The sequence below is a fragment of the Nelumbo lutea genome, chromosome 2, assembly GCF_056320005.1.
Source record: "Nelumbo lutea isolate HS-2025 chromosome 2, American lotus-T2T, whole genome shotgun sequence".
NCBI classification, from domain to species: Eukaryota; Viridiplantae; Streptophyta; class Magnoliopsida; order Proteales; family Nelumbonaceae; genus Nelumbo; species Nelumbo lutea.
The window spans coordinates 17,703,804-17,722,389 of record NC_142685.1 but is presented as its reverse complement, the minus strand read 5'-3'; the positions used below and the strand labels follow the sequence as shown (position 1 = coordinate 17,722,389).

General features: G+C 37.9%; 1 protein-coding gene across 2 annotated transcripts; it reads right to left on the bottom strand.

The window, feature by feature from the left end:
- Positions 1-364: 364 nt before the first annotated feature.
- LOC148868916 (uncharacterized) lies at positions 365-7,015 on the bottom strand. Of its 2 annotated transcripts, none has more exons than XM_088968943.1 (4): positions 6,790-7,015; positions 6,117-6,577; positions 5,434-5,972; positions 365-637 (listed from the first exon to the last, which is right to left on the bottom strand). In XM_088968943.1, exons 1-3 carry the CDS (start codon positions 6,868-6,870, stop codon positions 5,468-5,470), a joined length of 1,047 nt encoding a protein of 348 aa, XP_088825069.1. In that variant the 5' UTR covers positions 6,871-7,015; the 3' UTR covers positions 365-637; positions 5,434-5,467. The 2 variants fall into 2 exon arrangements, with proteins under 2 accessions (XP_088825069.1, XP_088825070.1); XM_088968944.1 differs by lacking the exon at positions 365-637 and adding an exon at positions 870-1,289 and having other exon boundaries at positions 6,790-7,007.
- Between the last annotated feature and the right edge of the window lie 11,571 nt (positions 7,016-18,586).

Here is an 18,586-nt window from a genome sequence, read left to right as displayed (position 1 = left end):
TGGTAGAAGACAGAGGTAAGGAGACTCAGATTCGACCAGCAACATCTCTCTTTGGCCCTGTTGTTTTTTCGGAAATACATTTACCTGGGCAAGTGCACTTACCCATATTCTTTTTTTGTTTAATTTATCCAGGTAAGTGAGTTTCCTTACTCCCATGTTCTTTTGCAACACCTACTTCCTGGGTAAGTTTGTTATCTTTTTCGCCTCTTGCCAATTTTATCCTTTGAGCTAAGTCCATGTGATACAAATCATTCACATTGTGTCCCTTATTTCCACGGTTTCCCCCTTTTCTCCTTTTCCCCTGTAGTAGATGGATTGTCATAAGATTGGGGGTGATTGGATAGAAGCCAACCCAGGAACCATGTAAACAACCATCTCTCACATTTTGTGTTCTCTGAATATAAACATGGATCCTGTATTCTGTGGTTCAAGGTTCAGCGATCAAGGAACCAGAACATCATATAGATCTAGCTCTCACATTTTTCAAACACAATAAGATGACACTCTTAAATTTATGTACCATGTAAACAACCAAATCATTTTCCATTCACTAAGTCTCAATCTTGGTATTTTCTTAATAACCAGAGAAAATCCCAATATTTGATTAGCATATGGTCAGTAGGCATCGGCTACAAACCTGTAAGAAAAGGGAAAAAAAAAAACATAAATAACTATATTGGTTTTCCCAGTTGCAGAATTTTCACTTAACAAGCTTAACAAATTCCATCCATATGAAACAAATCAACTTAACAGAAGACAAGGCTTGAAAATTAGGAACTGAATCAACTCTACTTTTGTGCTTTACTCAAAGAATGTGATTTTTTTAATACTAGTGAGAAACATAATAACCATATCTAGAGAAGGTAAAGTTGGAAGTAGACATTTCTTTGAAATTCTTCTAATAATATGTCAATGGGAATATAAGCTATGTCAATTTAATAGTTTCTTGATGGCATTCCATGATATTGGCACAAGTTCAAGAAACTAATTGAGTCAAGCCACAGGCACAGTCCTTGCCCCTCACACACCAACTCACTTGTCCATGCCCAAGCATTCCCAAACATGAACATGAAACAGTGGAAGCTCATAAAATAAGGTGCAAGTAGTTACTTGCTTTATGAAGAAAATAAGGTGAAAGCTCATAAAATTGAGTAGTGAAACCAATGCTTGCATCCAGAATAAGGACCCATAGATTTGAACATGATGCCGCAATGCTGATAAATAGCCCATTTTCATTTCCCTTCTCAATGTGTTGTGCAAGCGTTGCAGCTGCCGTATTTTAGTGATACCTGGAACAAGAAAATTCACAAGTCTTGATTTAAACTACTGGAGGCTTGCATTATCTGAGTGCGAATCAACTAATTCTAGATCCATAGAGAGTGTTGACTCCTATAAGTTGAAGAGAATCAAGGTAGTGCCTATTGAGGAGAATAGGATTGTTGAGAAGATTGAAAGAAATGAGATTGAAAATATGCCTGACCCAAAAGAAAACTCTGAACTAGACCTGTTTCAGATGTATGAGAATTTCCTGACTGTCTTGCATGAAGGAAATGACCTAAGGATGTAATTCAAACTAGTGGAACATATACGACACTTGCTGAAGGATGATGAAGAGGCCGGAATTTTTATGGGAACCAATGAGTTTGTTGAGGCACTTGTGCGGTTTTTGGGGTTGGTTGTTCATGATCTTAACGAGAAAGCTGTGGAATTTGGAGTTATGGCACTTTTCAACCTTGCTGTTGACAATAACAGGTTTGCACTTGTTCAATAGTTTTCTTGTTTTACTCAAATATCTACGTTGGCCCTTATCCATCTCATTACACACACACATAACATAATGGCAACTGTGAATTGCACCATATCACAGTGAAATGGTTTTGTGTTTTCTTTGATGTTCTTGTCATTTTGCTTCCTGGTATATACACTCTATTTTAATGGATTTTAGCAGTAAAATGGATTGAAAAAAATGGGATTTCCAGTTATTCCTCTCCCCTCCCATACTCTTAGTAACTTGTTCTATCATTGATAGGGATGGATCTGCTTTGGCTATTAGGAAGGAGATGACCAAATCCCAGTCCAACCTGTGCAAAAGCTCAGGCTAGGATTAGTTGGGTTCAAATTGGATACCCAAGCTTCATACATGCTTTTAGGTCAATATGCTGTGAGCATCTCTTAATCAAAAAAAGACAATGATTTCATGTTCTATTTACCAAATAGATCAATTTCGTTTTAATTTTCTTTATGTAATCAAACATGAAAATTGTTTTTGTACAACCAAACAGAAATGGTACCTCAAGATCATTTCTTAAACAAGGAGCAATTAGAGTTGTTTTCAGTGTTTAAGAAAAGTTCTTTTTAAACAATTTCTGCAAAATGAATAAGCCATTCTTCTTAAACAATTACTGTAAGAATACAAAGTTCTTTTAGTGGGATGTGTGCATAATTTTTCTCTTCTTGGGGGAACTAGATGAAATTTCATGTTTCATGTTGTCCATCCCATTTTGCATTAGTTTATTACTTTTGTTATTTAACTAACCATTTAAATTAATTTTATTATTTTATTCTATTCATATTTCCCATTTTTGTTTTCTACCTATTTATTATTTTACTTTTACCATTATTTTTCTTATTTTTTGGATTATTGGGTTATGATACTCAATTTAGGAAACTAATCACCACATCTCAATAAATTTTTCCCCAACTTATGTTTAGAGAATTCAATTAAGTCCATATTCCCCCTAAGGTCCATGCATCATCAATAGTTTTAACATCAAAACAAACATCAAGACAAGTAAAACATAGAAAAACAAATTGCATAATTCTACTGTCAACGATCTAAATCATATAGTGAAGGTCATATGTAGCCAAGGAATATCATAAGGAATTGAAGCAAAGCAAGAACAATATTGTTGATATGGATTAATAGACATAGGAGGTTTCAATAGGTTCAAATCAACCATTCAAGGGGATATCTGAGGATCCTGGCATCTCCAATTAAAGTCAGAAGCAAGAATGACACCTGTTTGTTGTCGAGAATCACTTCACAATGGGATGCCCAGATCTGTAGCAATGGGATTACAAGTAGCAATCGAATTCTCCTTTTCTTACTATTTCTTAAACTTTTGATGTATAGTGCTACCAGCAACGAAAAGAGTAGCTCTGAAACTGAAATCGATGATTGAGAATCTTGAAACAGGGGACCGCTCTGAAATCGATGTATAGTGCTACGTGAAGTGGGTCACTATCGTGAGGATGAAAGGAAAACCATCGGATAGTTGATTTCAGGTGAGAGTACTAGATGAAACAGGTGTGGCTATGAAAATAGTAATGGCTGCTGGATCTAGATTGACAGCGGTAGATGTTGAGGATGATGTAGAGAGAGATAGAGGGAGAGAAGAGAAGTGAAAGAAGAGAGAGAGGGAAGAGAATGAGAGAAAGAGAAAGAATTTGGGGAGGTCACTGCTGCTGCAGCTCCTATATACTTGTCATGAAGATGATGGACTCTTCAGCAGTAACGGTGAGTTTGAGAAGGAACAGTAGAAGGGGAGAAGCTCTCGAACGGCGAACCTTTTAAGGGCAATTTTGATATTTTCATCTTTTCCCATTTACCCTCCACTCGGGAAACCAAACATACCCGAGTATGAGAAGGGTATCGTTTACCCGGGTAAGTAATACCCCGGGAAATAAAATTTACCGTCTCCATATCTGCGGAATCCAGCAAGGTCAATGGTGCAATCCAGCACCATGGCCCACCTTGAAGACCAGTTTCATAACATAATCATCAGTTGGGTTTTATTTTGAAAATTTGAAGAATAATAGAGGGCAAATTTGATTTTTTATTTTTTCCATTAGGATTTAACAACAATATTAATTGTCAGAAACAGTAGGGATACTTTAAGACAATATGCAAACAATAAGAGTAGGGCTGCATGTCGGGCCGGGTTAGGTCAGGTTGAGGCCAACCCTAGCCCCTAACCCAACCTGACCTTCAACCCAACCAACCCAACCCTAACCCTAACCCTAACTAAATTCCTTCGACCCTAACCCAACCCAACCCAACCCGAAGTCAATTTCGGGTTGGGTTGGGCCCAACCCAACCTTCTATCCATCCCTTAAAACTTCACAAAATTTCTCAATTTTAGATCTCAACTTAACTTTCAGTACATATATTAATCCTATGTTTCATTAGTACTTGTTTATTGACTTTTTTTTTTGTTCTTTTGTTACAAAATTCAGAAAAACAAGTGTTATGACTTACGATAGATCTTTCTTGGGCGGAAAACAACATAGAGGAGATAAAGCATAAAATTTTCAAAAAACATAAATTAATGTTATTAAGGTTTTAGTCTTTTTGATGAGGATTAAGTGAAGTGATCTTCTTAAAAGAAATACATGATACTATGTGGTGGAGCTATGCAAATATCATGCATCTAAACAAATCAATGTTATATATTACATATAACATATATTTATATATGACATGTACTATAGAGTCGGGTTCGGGTTACCTAAGGGGTCAATCCTAACCCAACCCGAAGTAAAGTCGGGTTCATGAATTTCAACCCGAACATCAACCCGACCCAACCCAACCGAACGTTTTCAGGTTAGGTTCGGGCCAACCCGGCCCAAGTTGCAGCCTTAAATAAGAGTAGAGTTAGTTAATTAGCTAAACTATAAGGGTAGTTTAAGAAATTTGCCCATGTGTTATTAATTTTCTGTTCTTTGGCGCAAGCCCATTCGTGGATTTCAAAAGATAAAAGAAAAATGAGGTTATCAATCACTTTTTTTAACTCGAGGAACTCTTTTTCTACACAAAAAAGTGGCAATCGCTAAATTAGAACTCATTTGCATTAACCCGCTAAATTTTTCATCTTGTTGTGTGTGCAATAAGGCTTTCGAATCATCTAGGTGGTCTCGTTTTTGGGTAAATTGTCTATATTTAGACCTTGTGCCGTGTTTAACGAGTAGAAAGTCATGTAAGCTTTCTGTTTCTGCTCCACCTAAACTCCTTAGAGGCAAGCTAACAGCTTCTTGCCTACAATAACTTGCCATGTATCTCAAAATGTGAGGATCAGGAACACTTATGAGTTACCACTAAGGAGATCATATGGGCCAAAAGAATGGGTGTTCCATTACAACTCAATAAAACACTAGATATAATGCAGAAACTTTGGTTAGAAAACAATCCACTCTTTGAACAGTCAAGATCAGCTGCCTGTGCGGCATATCTGAAAAAAAGTAGCTCTTATAAAAATAACAAATTTCTAACCTACACAAATTACTGATAAATCAACATAACACCAATAAACACAAGCAAGAAATGCAACATCTCAACATTTTTGTATCAATAACTTAACATTTGCTATAACAGGTGTTTGAACATAATAGACAAGATCTACAGACAAGGTTCTGTGCAAGCAGAAAGGAAAAAACCTTTGGAGAGAGAAGATTCAGTTTCTAATTCCATTCAGTCCTCACTTTCGTAATCAGGACGGACAGATTGCTCAAACTCATTATCCATGATTACCCCATTCATTATATGTACAACAATCTTTCCTTTTCTGAGATCAACTGATTCTGATTTGACTCTGTTAGCAACAATCCTTTTTTCCGGGTCTCTTGAAATATACAATGTGAATCCAGAAATCGAATCAAAATAGACCTCCTCACCCAAGGGAATTGCAACCGAAGGCAGACTCTGAGGAACGGCTGAGAAACCCAATAAGCGAGAAAGGGTGGATTGGGTATCATTGACATTTTGTTCCAGTAAACTCTTGTTAGCCCACAGCCTCAAATCACGTTCGAAAGCTTCCTCCGAAGGAACAAATACGGTAAAAGCAAGATCGTCAGGCAACATCCCAACCATGATTTCTCCGAGCTTCCCTAACCTCTTCTTCTCAGAGACATCACCCATTTTCAGAGCCCTATAAGACCTCCACGCTGCATTGCTCTCCCGTGACACCTCAGGAAGCCTAAGCATTGAAATAAGCACAACCAGAAGGCAGGAAACAGAGACAACCACGCATATAAAAATAATTAAATTATTGAAGGAGTAAAATCTTTTCAGCTTCTTCGACGATTCCATAAGCAACAGGAGACAACGCAAGCGATCTCACCGTTTGCGATTCAAGACGAGCAATACCTCCCCACCTTCACTGATAATGTGATCCAAGAATAGCTTTACTTCTTCCGAGTCCTCAAAAGGGTGAGGAGAAACAAGATCACTATCCAAATTAAACCAGATCCCGCCGATATTTCGTAACGCGACCCAATGCCTACTTCTCCAAAACCCACCAAACCTCTTCACTGGGACGTTAAGCACAATGCCCATTAAAGCATCTTCAGAATGATCGAGGTCGATGGAGGAAGCTCCATTACGACGATCATGCCAGACTAGTTCCTTCCCTTTCCCTTCCAATGCCGCAATTAGCACGTTAACGTCATAGTTTCCAGTAATGGCGTTATGATGGGGCTTGAAAATTACAGAAAGAGGACTCCAATTTTCCTTGCTTGGATCGTCAAGAACGAGTTTTTCAGCAATCAAATTCAAGTCTTCACGAGTGAAGCTGTCCTTCTCCTGAACTACAACGCATTCGTCAAAATAAATCCCATAAAATACAGAATCTATCTAAAAATACCGCGAGTTTGAACAGAGGGAACTTTCTCTGAATGAGTTATCTGGATTTACTGGCATAGTTTTACTCTACAATATAGAATTGGAGTGTTTGCGGCTGTTTAATTTAAACTAACAGAAAAGGGCAAGAGAAGAACCGCAGATGAAATACGTACCTGAAAGAGGTTGTTGAGGGCGTGCAAGAGGCAGAACTGCAATTTCTGCTTCTCGTGATAGATCTGCGGCTTCTCCTCCATGTGCGATGCCACGAAGCCAGACCTCGAAACAATTGAACACCCGATTCAAGAAAGATGACGATTGGGGGTTGTTAGGGTTTTGCCCTTTTTCCTTTTAAAGGAAGAAAATGGTTGTAAGTTTTTTGGGTATCATTTAATCATACTCGAGAGTCGAAGTGTCGAACCCATAGATTTAAGGATAAATTACAGATGGTGACCTTTGCGGTGATACACTGATACTTAGCCCCCCAAACTTTGATTTGTCATAAAAACCCACCCTGAACTTTTAGATTCTCCTATCACTGAATATACCTTTTTTACATTCCAGCACTTTGCCCTTGTTAATGGAATAATGGGTTTGATGGTAACGAAAATAGGCATGTTAAAGGTTTTTGGTTGGTTTCATTTCTTTAAAATGGACAACGTTTGAAAATTGACCATATTGGTCGAATCGGGCCGGTTTGATTTTGGTTATCTTTCTGAATAGCCCTAGTTGTATTTTCCACGATCTTTTACTTTTCCTTCAATTTCTGTTTTTTTTTTTTTTTGGTATGATAAATGATAATCACGGGACTCACTCTCTCTCTAACAAGTGAAATGGTAATAATAGGGCAAAATGTTGGAATCTACAAATTCCGAGTGGATCTTTGTGGCAAATTAAAGTATACAAGGTGACAGTATAATTTACCCCATTTTTAGTTTGTGTGTTACATGATCTCCTACACTTTCTTCCTCCATTTTGTCATGCACCCCATCAATTCAGTCCTGATCCTATTCATTTATCCTCCGCATCAATCCATTCTAACAGAGGTCTAATTTGTTGCTAGTCTCTAGCTGGTTGTAGGGGAGAACTGGGAGCTAGGATCGAGTGTTGTCATGCACCATCATCAAGTTTGGAGGTCTAGGGGGTTTGGAGGGTTATCCCATCACCAATACCAATACAAGGAGAGATCAACATTTTATTTAAGACTACTACTCGAATTGGATGAAATTGGACACACATTTGTCCTAATATAGCTTGTAGAATTGGACTCTTATGTATTGAATCCAAATCTGATTGCCAGGTTACTATCGTTAGATTCATGTCAGATTGGATTGGTTTGCACCAAAATCCAGTCCATTGACAACCCTACTACTTTCAGGTAAGTCACCTAGTTTTTTTTCATGACAGAAAAAGCGATAATGTTGAAAGCTCATTCTCTAAATATGCAACTTATTAGAATTTGGGTCCAATCAAAAGTTGGTATGTAGCTATTTTTGATTTGATAATAGAAAGCAAGAGAGAAACAGAAAATTGAAGGAAAGTTATTCAAATCTTTGTTTGTTTGCAATGCAAATATAAAATAGATGTAAATTTTGCTTCTAGTTCAGTTTCACATCTGTTTGTTTGTAACTATTATTCGCACTTCTAACTCATACAAAATTTATACTTTGTCTCATTTACACTCACTAGCCGTGCAAATTTTGCATCCAAAAAATTAATGTAAAATTTGTACCACCTTTCTCTTATATCAATTCACCACATATCATCTTGCGTCTTACCTCACTTCCAAATAAATAACCCTCATACATCTATTCTCTTTCATTCAAGGTGGGGATTACATCACTTTATGAGCCCATATTTGCTGCTAGCAAAGTGTGTTTACACAACGATCCAGCAACAGATTGGAAATATCTTCTATATATATTTGTATGCTGTCATTCATGGGTAGGTATTCCTGACAAGTGGTTTCATAGCCATGTTAAAAGTGTGTTAACATGCTTTTTCTAGTAGTAGATCCCAAGTCCCAACTCCCATTTCACACCCTATTTTACTTCTCATAAATAAATTAGAATTTGCAATTCCATGGCTTTACACCAGTCCAAAAGAAATTTACACTGCAAACAAACTGAGCCTAATTAAGCATTTGTAGGGAAATCATGTTACAGTGTATCTAATAGTGACATTATGCTTCCTATTATTTGATTTAAAGAGTTGGGATCTCCTGCCAACAAAACATATTCCAACACCCTACCAACCTCATCTGACACTACACATCGCCATGCATGAGGTGTAGGGTGTGAGATGATGTTGGTAGGGCGTTGGAATACCTTTAGTTGGCAGGTGATTCGGACTCACCAGAAGGCTAATCCATTCAACAAATTAATCAGTTACATCAGATTCCAACAAAGGAATCAAGAAATCAGGTGCCAGGTGGTAAAGAAGAAATCTAACAGCTTATGTGCAACCTGATTACAAGTTTTAGGATTAGGAGCAAAGGTAACTGAGTAGCCAGGAAGGTGTGAGAATTCTCTTGCAACTGGTGATGAGTGTATATACAATATACACACACACACACTCCAAGAAGGTCTAGTGTTCTCTTGCAATCAGAATTTCCGCATCACCTTCAACAATGGCTGAAGTGATTCGGAAGGAAGAAGTTAACTGAATACATTTCAGAATGATGTGTGCTGAGTGGGCTTCTATAGGGATAGCTCGCGCAAAGATAACGGCCCCACGATCATCTTGATGACAATATATACAGAGGTTGCTCCATCAAAATTGATTTTGACTTTACCATCCGGAGGACGTGATGGAAGAGTTGGTCTCTGTGTCAAAGCATGTCGATTTGTGAGTGCACGAGGCAGCTCCAATGTAGATGGGCCTTGTGGGTAATTGTTTCTGGGCTCCAAAGCTGATGTTGGTTGGAAGATGGTTGCGCCTGGCTAGCCAGATATGCCACGGCATATTTGAAATACTTTACCACAAGTGGGTAAAATAGAGGCATCCGTGTTGTCATTAGTATGGATATCCACTCTGCAATCCATTCAGCAATATTTCTCTGTGGGAAGGAGTCAGCAGTCAACACTGAAAATTGCAAAGTAGAAGAGCCTAGCTGATGTGAGGATAGTAGCTGAAACCCTAACCCGAGCCCATTATAAATGAAATTCTTCATGTCGGACAACCTGACTTGCGACCCTTATCTATGCCAACTGGCAAGAAGAAAGAAAAGTTTTCAGTGAAAGTAGAGCTCTTCCCTGTAGAGAAATACGTAAAGAGGTATAATGGAGGCTGACGTGAACAGTGACAAGCGTTCTTGTGTTGTGGCTACTACTCGCAAGTCACAGTACTTGCTTTGATACGAGCTCAAGCAGGCGAGCCCTTGGGAATTCCGACCGGGAATCAATCATATCAACGACAGTCTGAATTCCCAACAATTGGCTTGGACGTGTGGTCTCAGGACAAGGAAAATGGTAGATATTTGGTGAATTGGGTTTATAGCTGCGAATCGTGAGCAATTGAGAATTTCTAACAATCGATTTAGCTCCTACCTAGTAACCTAGATGGGAGAGGGTTGGCTTTGTTGAAGCCTTTTGTCTGCATGCAGTATATGATCACAAACCATTAATTGCTCCAGGTTATGTTATTTCACTTTGTTTGGGCGATATTATTGATGGGCTTTAAGAACTTACATGGCATTGGGCTCCAACACCAAAAAACTGTAATAGTATCAAACATAACTTGAGTTTGAACCCTTTCTAGCTTCAACACCAAGAACCTTTAGTTTGCCTTCAATGCTTTGCTCTTAATGCTTAGTTTGGAAAGAGTGCAAATACAAATATATACAATACAAAGCCTTGTGTTTTCTATTTCTATATCTGTCTTTGCATTTTATATATTTGTATTTACACTCTTTCCAAACTGAGCCTTAAGTTTTACTCTTGCTATTAAGGTCTCGTTCATTTTTCAGGAAGTAGGGGTGGGTAAGTTGGTAGGTCCCATGAAAAAGCAATAAACCTACCTCAGTATTAATGGATTTTGTGGAAAAGAATGATTCCCAAGTGACTCATTTACCTGGGAATTAATACTTTCCTTAGACTTGGGTAAATTAGTTTTCCATAATGCGTAAAAAATCGCTAATACGTGATGGGCAATATTGTCCCTTTAACAATGCCACTTTTTTGGATAAATCAGTCAACATTAGGGGTGAGTGTGGGTTGGTTTGGTTTGGTTCCATGGTAGAATTTAAAACCTACCATGTAGGGTTAGTTCTATGTTTTTGGAACCGGAACCTACCGTGTTAAGGTCGGTTCTGGCCTTGGTAGCTATGAAGTTGGCTTCAGGATCTACCCATGGAACCTACAGTACTTTCTTTACTCTCCCCCTTCATAAAAAAAAATCACGTTCTTTTAATAAATGTAATATATAGTTCAAAGCTTATATTATCTTTATTGATTAAATTGGATAACTTAATATGCAGATTATCACTATATGGTTACAAATTTATGAATTAAATTTTAATTTTGTAAATATTACCTTTTACACTGCTTATTGTATGCATTCAAATATTAAAATGAAAATAAATGATCAAATCACTTAAACTAACTCTATGGTTAAGTGGGACCATGCCCTTTGTAATCATGAATGCCTGGGTAAAAATCTTAACACCCCCAAAAGTATTCTATAGTTTATTTCAAGGCAAGTTTGGTTCCAACAATGTAGGTTTCACCAAAGTCAAACAAGGCCAGTTCATCATGTCGGTTCAGGCAGGTAAACCCCTAGACCCTAAAACCAGCCTGGGTGGGGGTAGGTTCCAAGAATTTGGAACCAGACTTTGCCTTGTAACAGATTGGGTAGGCTTTGTTCAAGGCCAGTTCGATGTCAATTCCATTTGGTTCCAGGTAAAACCTACCCATTTGTTCACCCTAGTCAATATACACTTTTACCTAGGGAATTAGTACTCTCATTAAACTTGGATAAATTAGTTACCCATACGCTCCAAAAAATCGTTAATACATGATGGGACAATATTGTCCCTTTAATAATGCCACTTATATAATGGGGAATAAAATAACACTAATAAATACTCTTATTTGGATAAATGTTTCCAATAAGAACACTTGCCGCATAAGTGCATTTAACCAAGTCATTAACCAAGACACAAAATCATGACCCTTTGTTTTTTTATGTTTTCCTGTATTTTGTGATTTTGTGCGGCAAAGGTTGCTTAAGGTGTTTTATCCTGATTTTCCTGATTATTTCTTTTTCAGCAAGTTTAGTCTGATTTATGGGTTGGGCTTGTATCTTTTAATTAATTTTTCTTGCTGATTGTATTCCTAGTTGTAGTATCGGCATTGATCAACGATTTTTGGCTGTTAGGCTTAAAAGAAAAAACCAACAAAACCCTTTTCTATCTATAGAAAAAGAATGATGAAAGAGATCTGATAAGATATAATCTTCCCACAAGCACTATCTAAGTTGATAAGAATAAGATTGAACTGTAAGTGCGCCTAAGACATTAGATGCTTATTTTACAGCAACTTAAATAAATATAAAAATTAGATATTTTATATAGTGTCCAGTGAAAATTAATTGCCAAAAATTTGCAAGAACTTCCGTATGGATTTATTAAACATCATTGACCACCTATACCATATTGATGTCAACATCTCTTGTCTTCCTTCTATTAACGATTCTCTCATTCCGTATATCATTCGATAAGGCTGTCCATAAAGAGCTGTTTGCCCTGACTTAACGCAATTAAGTTGTGTCATAATGCTAAAAATAGGGTTTGATATTTGAAAAACTTAATTATAAGAGATTAATATTGAATCTTATTTTTTATAAGTAGTGGCCTATGAGTGAAATGTGTTAAAACGCATGACTAAAGGCATAAAAAATAGAAAAGCATCTATTATTTTCTGTTGGGAATCTCTAAAAGGACTTTTTTTTTTTGCTTTTCAGATATCAAACTTCAAACTTACGCCATTCATCAACAACCAAGAGTTGGCTTAACGATTTAGAAGATATTTTGTTTACTTAACAGGAGTTCAAATCATTTGTACCGACATCAATACGTGAGGAAATTTAAACTATTCATTGTAGGGTATGTTAACTTTAATAAATATCTTCTATAGCTAGTGATTGTAACTAATGCAAACTCTCTGCAATGTCATTGTCAACCATGCCGGTGGATGGATTGAGATTGAGGAAACTAGTGACGGAGAGAAACTGTGCTTAAAGGAGACAGCGTGCGGACCAATTTCGATAAACTTAGAAAACGACCATTGGGAAAAAAAATGGACCTTTCTGGATTAGGAAGAACCCATAAAAGGTACGTAAGGCCTCCGCAGACATAACGGTGATCGGAAGGAGATGATATGGTAGGCGTTTGCCATCGGTGCTGGGAATATTGCATTGTTTTTTCATAAAAATGGTGTTGGGTATATGGAATTGTAAGTATTGTATTTTTAGAAAACGATGTTTATTATTTTTTTATTTAGAATCGGTATTGTCATATAAGTGTTTTCTGAGAAAACAACACTTTGTTTTGTTTGGTATCCGTGCTAACAATAACGTTTTAAACATTGATCTATTACGTTTTCAACATTGATCTATATTATCCAACGTTCAAGATGATACCACATTGATTCCATATCATTGTATCATTGGTAGCAACGTGTTATATTCTCAGAAAACAATGAATTTGGTGTTACTATAGACCACACTTTTCCGATTTCTAAGACATAGTCTAGAGTAACGTTTTTTCTCAAAAAATGGTACCAAACAAGAGGGCATTAATTATTTGAAGCACCACTTTCTTTGATGTTATGCCGTTTTCTCAGAAAACGACATCAATGTCAAACATTACCTTAGTTTGCCTTGCCCTAAAACCCAACATAAAGGTTGAATTTGCTTGTGGTGCAAATGTTGGTTTGATACATAAATGTATTTTGATCCAAGTATTTGGTAAGCATAAATTTAATTTGTGTATTGATAATGATAGTTATTACAACTTTGAAGATATGTTTGTATTCAAAATGAGAACAAAGTTACTATCAAAAAAATTGATATAAACTTTGTGCTCATAGTTAATCTAAGTACAAAAAAAAAGGTGGACCTTAGTCTAGACATCCATGCTTGTACTCATTACAATTAGAAACTGTTTGGTTGGAATACAAAATTTATCAATGTAAAATTAAACCAATTTGCATTCATGAAATGGCCAAAGGAGGTTTTTGAATGATACATATTTCCTTTTGCATTGTGTTATGTTTGTGCTTTAAATTCTTTGTGGCGACCCATTTCATGAATCCGTTCTAAATTAATTTAAGAAAAATTCGAAGACAGATTTTTATAGTGGTTTGTAGTGGATGCGTAGCCCGTAGCCCACCACAAATCACCATTGGGGGTGTGGGGGCTGCGCCCCCACAACAGTATGAACCCAATCCATATTCATCTTCTAGGTTCGGACCAAATACAAAGAGTTATGTATTTCGGGGGTTTTCTTTCTTATACACAAAGTCTGGGTCTTGAGAGAGACGAGTGACACATTAGTTGTATTTTGGGGCTTAGGGTTTTTCTATAGGGGTACAATTCTGTATTTCTTCTCCATTACCAACTTCATGATGGATTTTTATTCCTCTTTTGCCCATAGACGTAGACTATAAGCTGAGCCACGTAAATTTGTGTGCATTTTCTCTGCTTATTTCTCTTTATCTCTATTTTAGTTTCAGTTTGAGTGCCATTCAAATATGTTTTCTTGAATTTTTCATCAACACATTGAAAACAAATGCAACTGAAATCACAAAACCTCACTCTCTCTACCCAACCCCTTACAAGGATTAAAAATACAAAAAGCTAAAGCCAAACCAAAAACCAACAAAAGAGCTAACCTACATGAAGATTCAGAATTCCCAATAGCTAATCTTCTTTCAGGAGCAACACCACCTCTCTAGGAACCTCATAAATGGAATTGTAAACATAAAAGCTTTCTTCATCAATACCCTTATTCGCCATAAAATCAGCAAAAGTATTTCTTTCTTTAAAGTGTGAGAAAATGAATGATGCAATGCGGCGCTTGTTTCTTGATTTTCCGGACAAAAGTCAAGTGCCAAGGATATGGGATTTTCTCAAGAAAAATATTAATCATACATTAATTGTCACTTTCAATTTTCACCTCCATGATGTATCATTAGAGTAAGAAAAAGAGAAAACAAATGGAATAAAGAGACAACTTAAATGGATGGAGTTCAATTTAGGGTCAAATACCAAATAAAATGAGAAATCAGTCTTCTTTCATTGATGGAAGCAACAGGACCCAAGGGCCATATATTTTAGGTATATATGTAAGGGAATTACCAAAAGGAGTAGAAAGCTAGAAAATTTAAGACAAGGATTGACAAGAGGCATGATATCCACCATCCCTTGAAAAAGCACAATCAACTTGAAAAAATGCATCAAGTTGAACAAATTAAAATTGATGCCATATCAAATCTTAGAATTATGGAATAATGACTTCAACTTGTGAATGAACTATGAGGGGATTATACATATAAATAGAACACTTACCAAATATAAAGATAATACTGATGAGGGCAGATTTGGCCCTCTAGTGGGATTGTGACATGTAGCATCTCATGTCAATTAAGTATGGCCTCTTGGCAGCTCGTCACAGGCAGCTCGCCATGGGTAGTTCGTCACAAGCAATTCGCCATAGGCAACTCACCATAAGTAGCTTGCCATAGCTCGCCATAAGCAGCTGGCCACAGGCAGCTCGTCATTTGTAGAGAAGCTCAGTACAGGAGTAGTTTGGCGTATCGCAACAAGATCTCCTACCTGACGACCTGGCCCAGACACTGACCCGCCGACTGACACAGGCGCTGACCTGACAACCTGGCCTAGACACCGACCCGTCGACTGACGCAGGCACCGCCCTGACAACCTGGCCCATGCGCCGACCTGGCCGCCTGACACAAGCGCCAGCCTGACGACCTCGAGGAGTTCACCACCGTACCCCGGTCCTGATGGGATGTGACGAGTCTTACCGTTTGGAGACTTTTCACCCACCTAACCTGCGAGGACTCCGGTATATAAAGACCTCACCCCCCAAGGGGAAGGGGGATGGGAAAAAATGGAGTTCTCGCAGGTCCCTCAGCTCCCACTGCCTACAAAGGAAAGAAAACCACCTCATGCTGAAGGCAATCGGGTTGCGCTGCATTGGGGAGCTCCACCATTCTCCAAGTCATAGGTCGCCTAGTAGGGAGTCCGCCACCAGGGAGCTCGCCACCAGGCAGTTCGCCACTAGGGAGCTCACCATCAGGCAGTTCGCCACCAGACAGTTCGCCCCCAGGAAATTCACCACCAGACGATTCGCCCCCAGGCAGTTCGCCACCAAGTAGCTCATCACTAAGGCACGGCGCCACCGGGTCAAATAACGAGGTACTTAGCCAAAAAACTTTTACATCACAAAACATTGGTACGTGGCCAGAAACGGTTACATCAATTGGCGCCATCTGTGGGAAACACTACAAAAAGCTAAATTCTCATCGTACAAAAGCTAAGTCCTCTTCTCCCGGAAATCTAAATCCTCACTTTTTAGAAATCGAAGCTATCGCTTTATAGTTTGCATCTTTTATGAACTCAAAGACTATATAGCGAGCTAACAGACTAAGTAGCTCTACTAACCTTACTTTCAATTCAGATAATGCCTCATCAGTCCTCTCTGCAAGGTCCCCCCTACAAAGATGAGCTCTTCGTGGCTTTCGTAAGAGTTGGCGGCCAACCGACTACATAGGCGTCCTTACCGGTCGAGCCTTCCAAGGATCTCGTGTGAGTTGGCAACCTAAAGTTGGTAGTGCTGCCCCCGCCAACTGATGCAGGCGCCGCCTTGACAACCTGGCCCAGGCGCCGACGGCCACCTGACACAAGCGCCAGCCTAACGACCTCGAGGAGTTCACCACCGTACCCTAGCCCTGACGGGATGTGACGAGTCTTACCGTTTGGAGGCTTTTCAACCACCTAACCCACGAGGACTCCGGCATATAAAGACCTCAGCCCCCAAGGGTAAGGGGGATGGGAAAAAATGGAGTTCTCATAGGTCCCTTAGCTCCCGCCGCATACAAAGAGGAGGAAAAGATGGAGTTCTCGCAGGTCCCTCAGCTCCTGCCACCTACAAAGAGGAGGAAAAGATGAAATTCTTGCAGGTCCCTCAGCTCCCACTACCTACAAAGGAAAGAAGACCACCTCATGCTGAAGGCAGTCAGGTTGCTCTGCACCGGGGAGCTCTACCATTCTCCAAGTCACAGGCCGCCTAGTAGGGAGTTTGCCACCAGGTAGTTTTCCACCAGGGAGCTCACCACCAGGTAGTTCGCCACCAGGGAGCTTGTCACTAGGGAGCTCGCCACCAGGCAGTTCGCCACCAGATAGTTCGCTACCAGGCAGTTCGCCCTCAGCCAGATCTCCACCAGGCAGTTCGCCACCAAGTAGCTCATCACTAAGGCACATCACCACTGGGTCAAATAATGAGGTACTTAGCCAAAAAATTTTTACATCAGAAAACATTGGTACGTGACCAGAAACGATTACATCAAACACCATTAATGATTTAATCCTAATCTTATTCAAGAGTGACTATTACACTAGTTTCCTTAGAGGATAGATGAGTAATTTGATGAAAAATGCTCCAATAATTGAATAGAACATGAGGACAAACCCTACTATATATAGGGATATGAACAAACGGATTTAAATCCACAACATAAATTTGGTCCACATTAACATTTTTTTTGTTGGTAAAATCCATTCAGTTGATAGAGGACTAACCCTTGAAAGAGGTGGGGTAGTCAGTACGAGTGAGCAAATGGATTGGTTTTACCCATAACTGAATGGAACCAACCTAAAATCGACCTCAAACCGACCCTACCCAATTTGTTAATTGGTAGGGTCCGGTTCCACGAGTTTTGTTTGACCTTGGGAGAATTGGCCTTGGTGGAACTAGCCTTGGAGCCGAATTTGCCCTAAAATAAACACCAAAATACTTTGAAGTGTGAAGATTTGAACCCAAGCACTTGTATTTATAAATATAGTCTCACTAAACTACCAAGCCATTTAAAAAATGATAATTTTCTTCAATTTAATATTTGAATATATATAATAAGTAATGTAAAAGGTAATATTTATAAAATTTAAATTATAATGATAAGTTTTGAACTATATTGTCATTGTCATCATTATTATTGAAAATCAAGTTTTAAGCATTTTATGATTGTAATTGATATGTATGTATGTATGTATATAAGTACAATTTTTGTTTATGTAATTATGTCACATTTATAATTTATAATGTCGAAAAAAAAGCATACAGTACTGTATATATTAAGTTCAACAACATATATAGTTAACTAATTAGATTCTTAACATTATGGAATGTTTTGCTTTTTTTAAAGAATAAGTTCCATTTATTTTGGGTAAGAAAGAACAAATTCTAAGGGTAGACATGAAACTGCAAACCAACCCTAGAGCAAATCTTGATAGGATAGGTTCTGCCTTAGAACCAAATCGAACCAATTCATGCTCACTCCTAGTAGTATAGAAAGAAGCCATGTTGGCTTGTTGGTTCCAAAAACAAATCAAAGCCATAAGTTTTTATTTTCAAAATTAAAACAAAAAACTAGTTATTGAAACTTTGGATTCAAATACGTGTTTTCATCTGGTATTTAATACTATAAATCATATAATTTTTATACTATAAAGTTAATTTGTTTCTGTTTTCAGAATTAATATTTTGATGATTCCAAAAAATATGTATTGTTTTTAAAACAAAATCAATTTGTTTTTGCTTTTCAAAACAAAAGTAGAAATTAAGAGCATATATTTATATTTTTAGTGATGTGATGATTTTAAAAACAAACGAAAACAAAAAACATTTATGTTGTATAGAACACCCATTAAAAGAGTGTTCTCTACTATGTATAT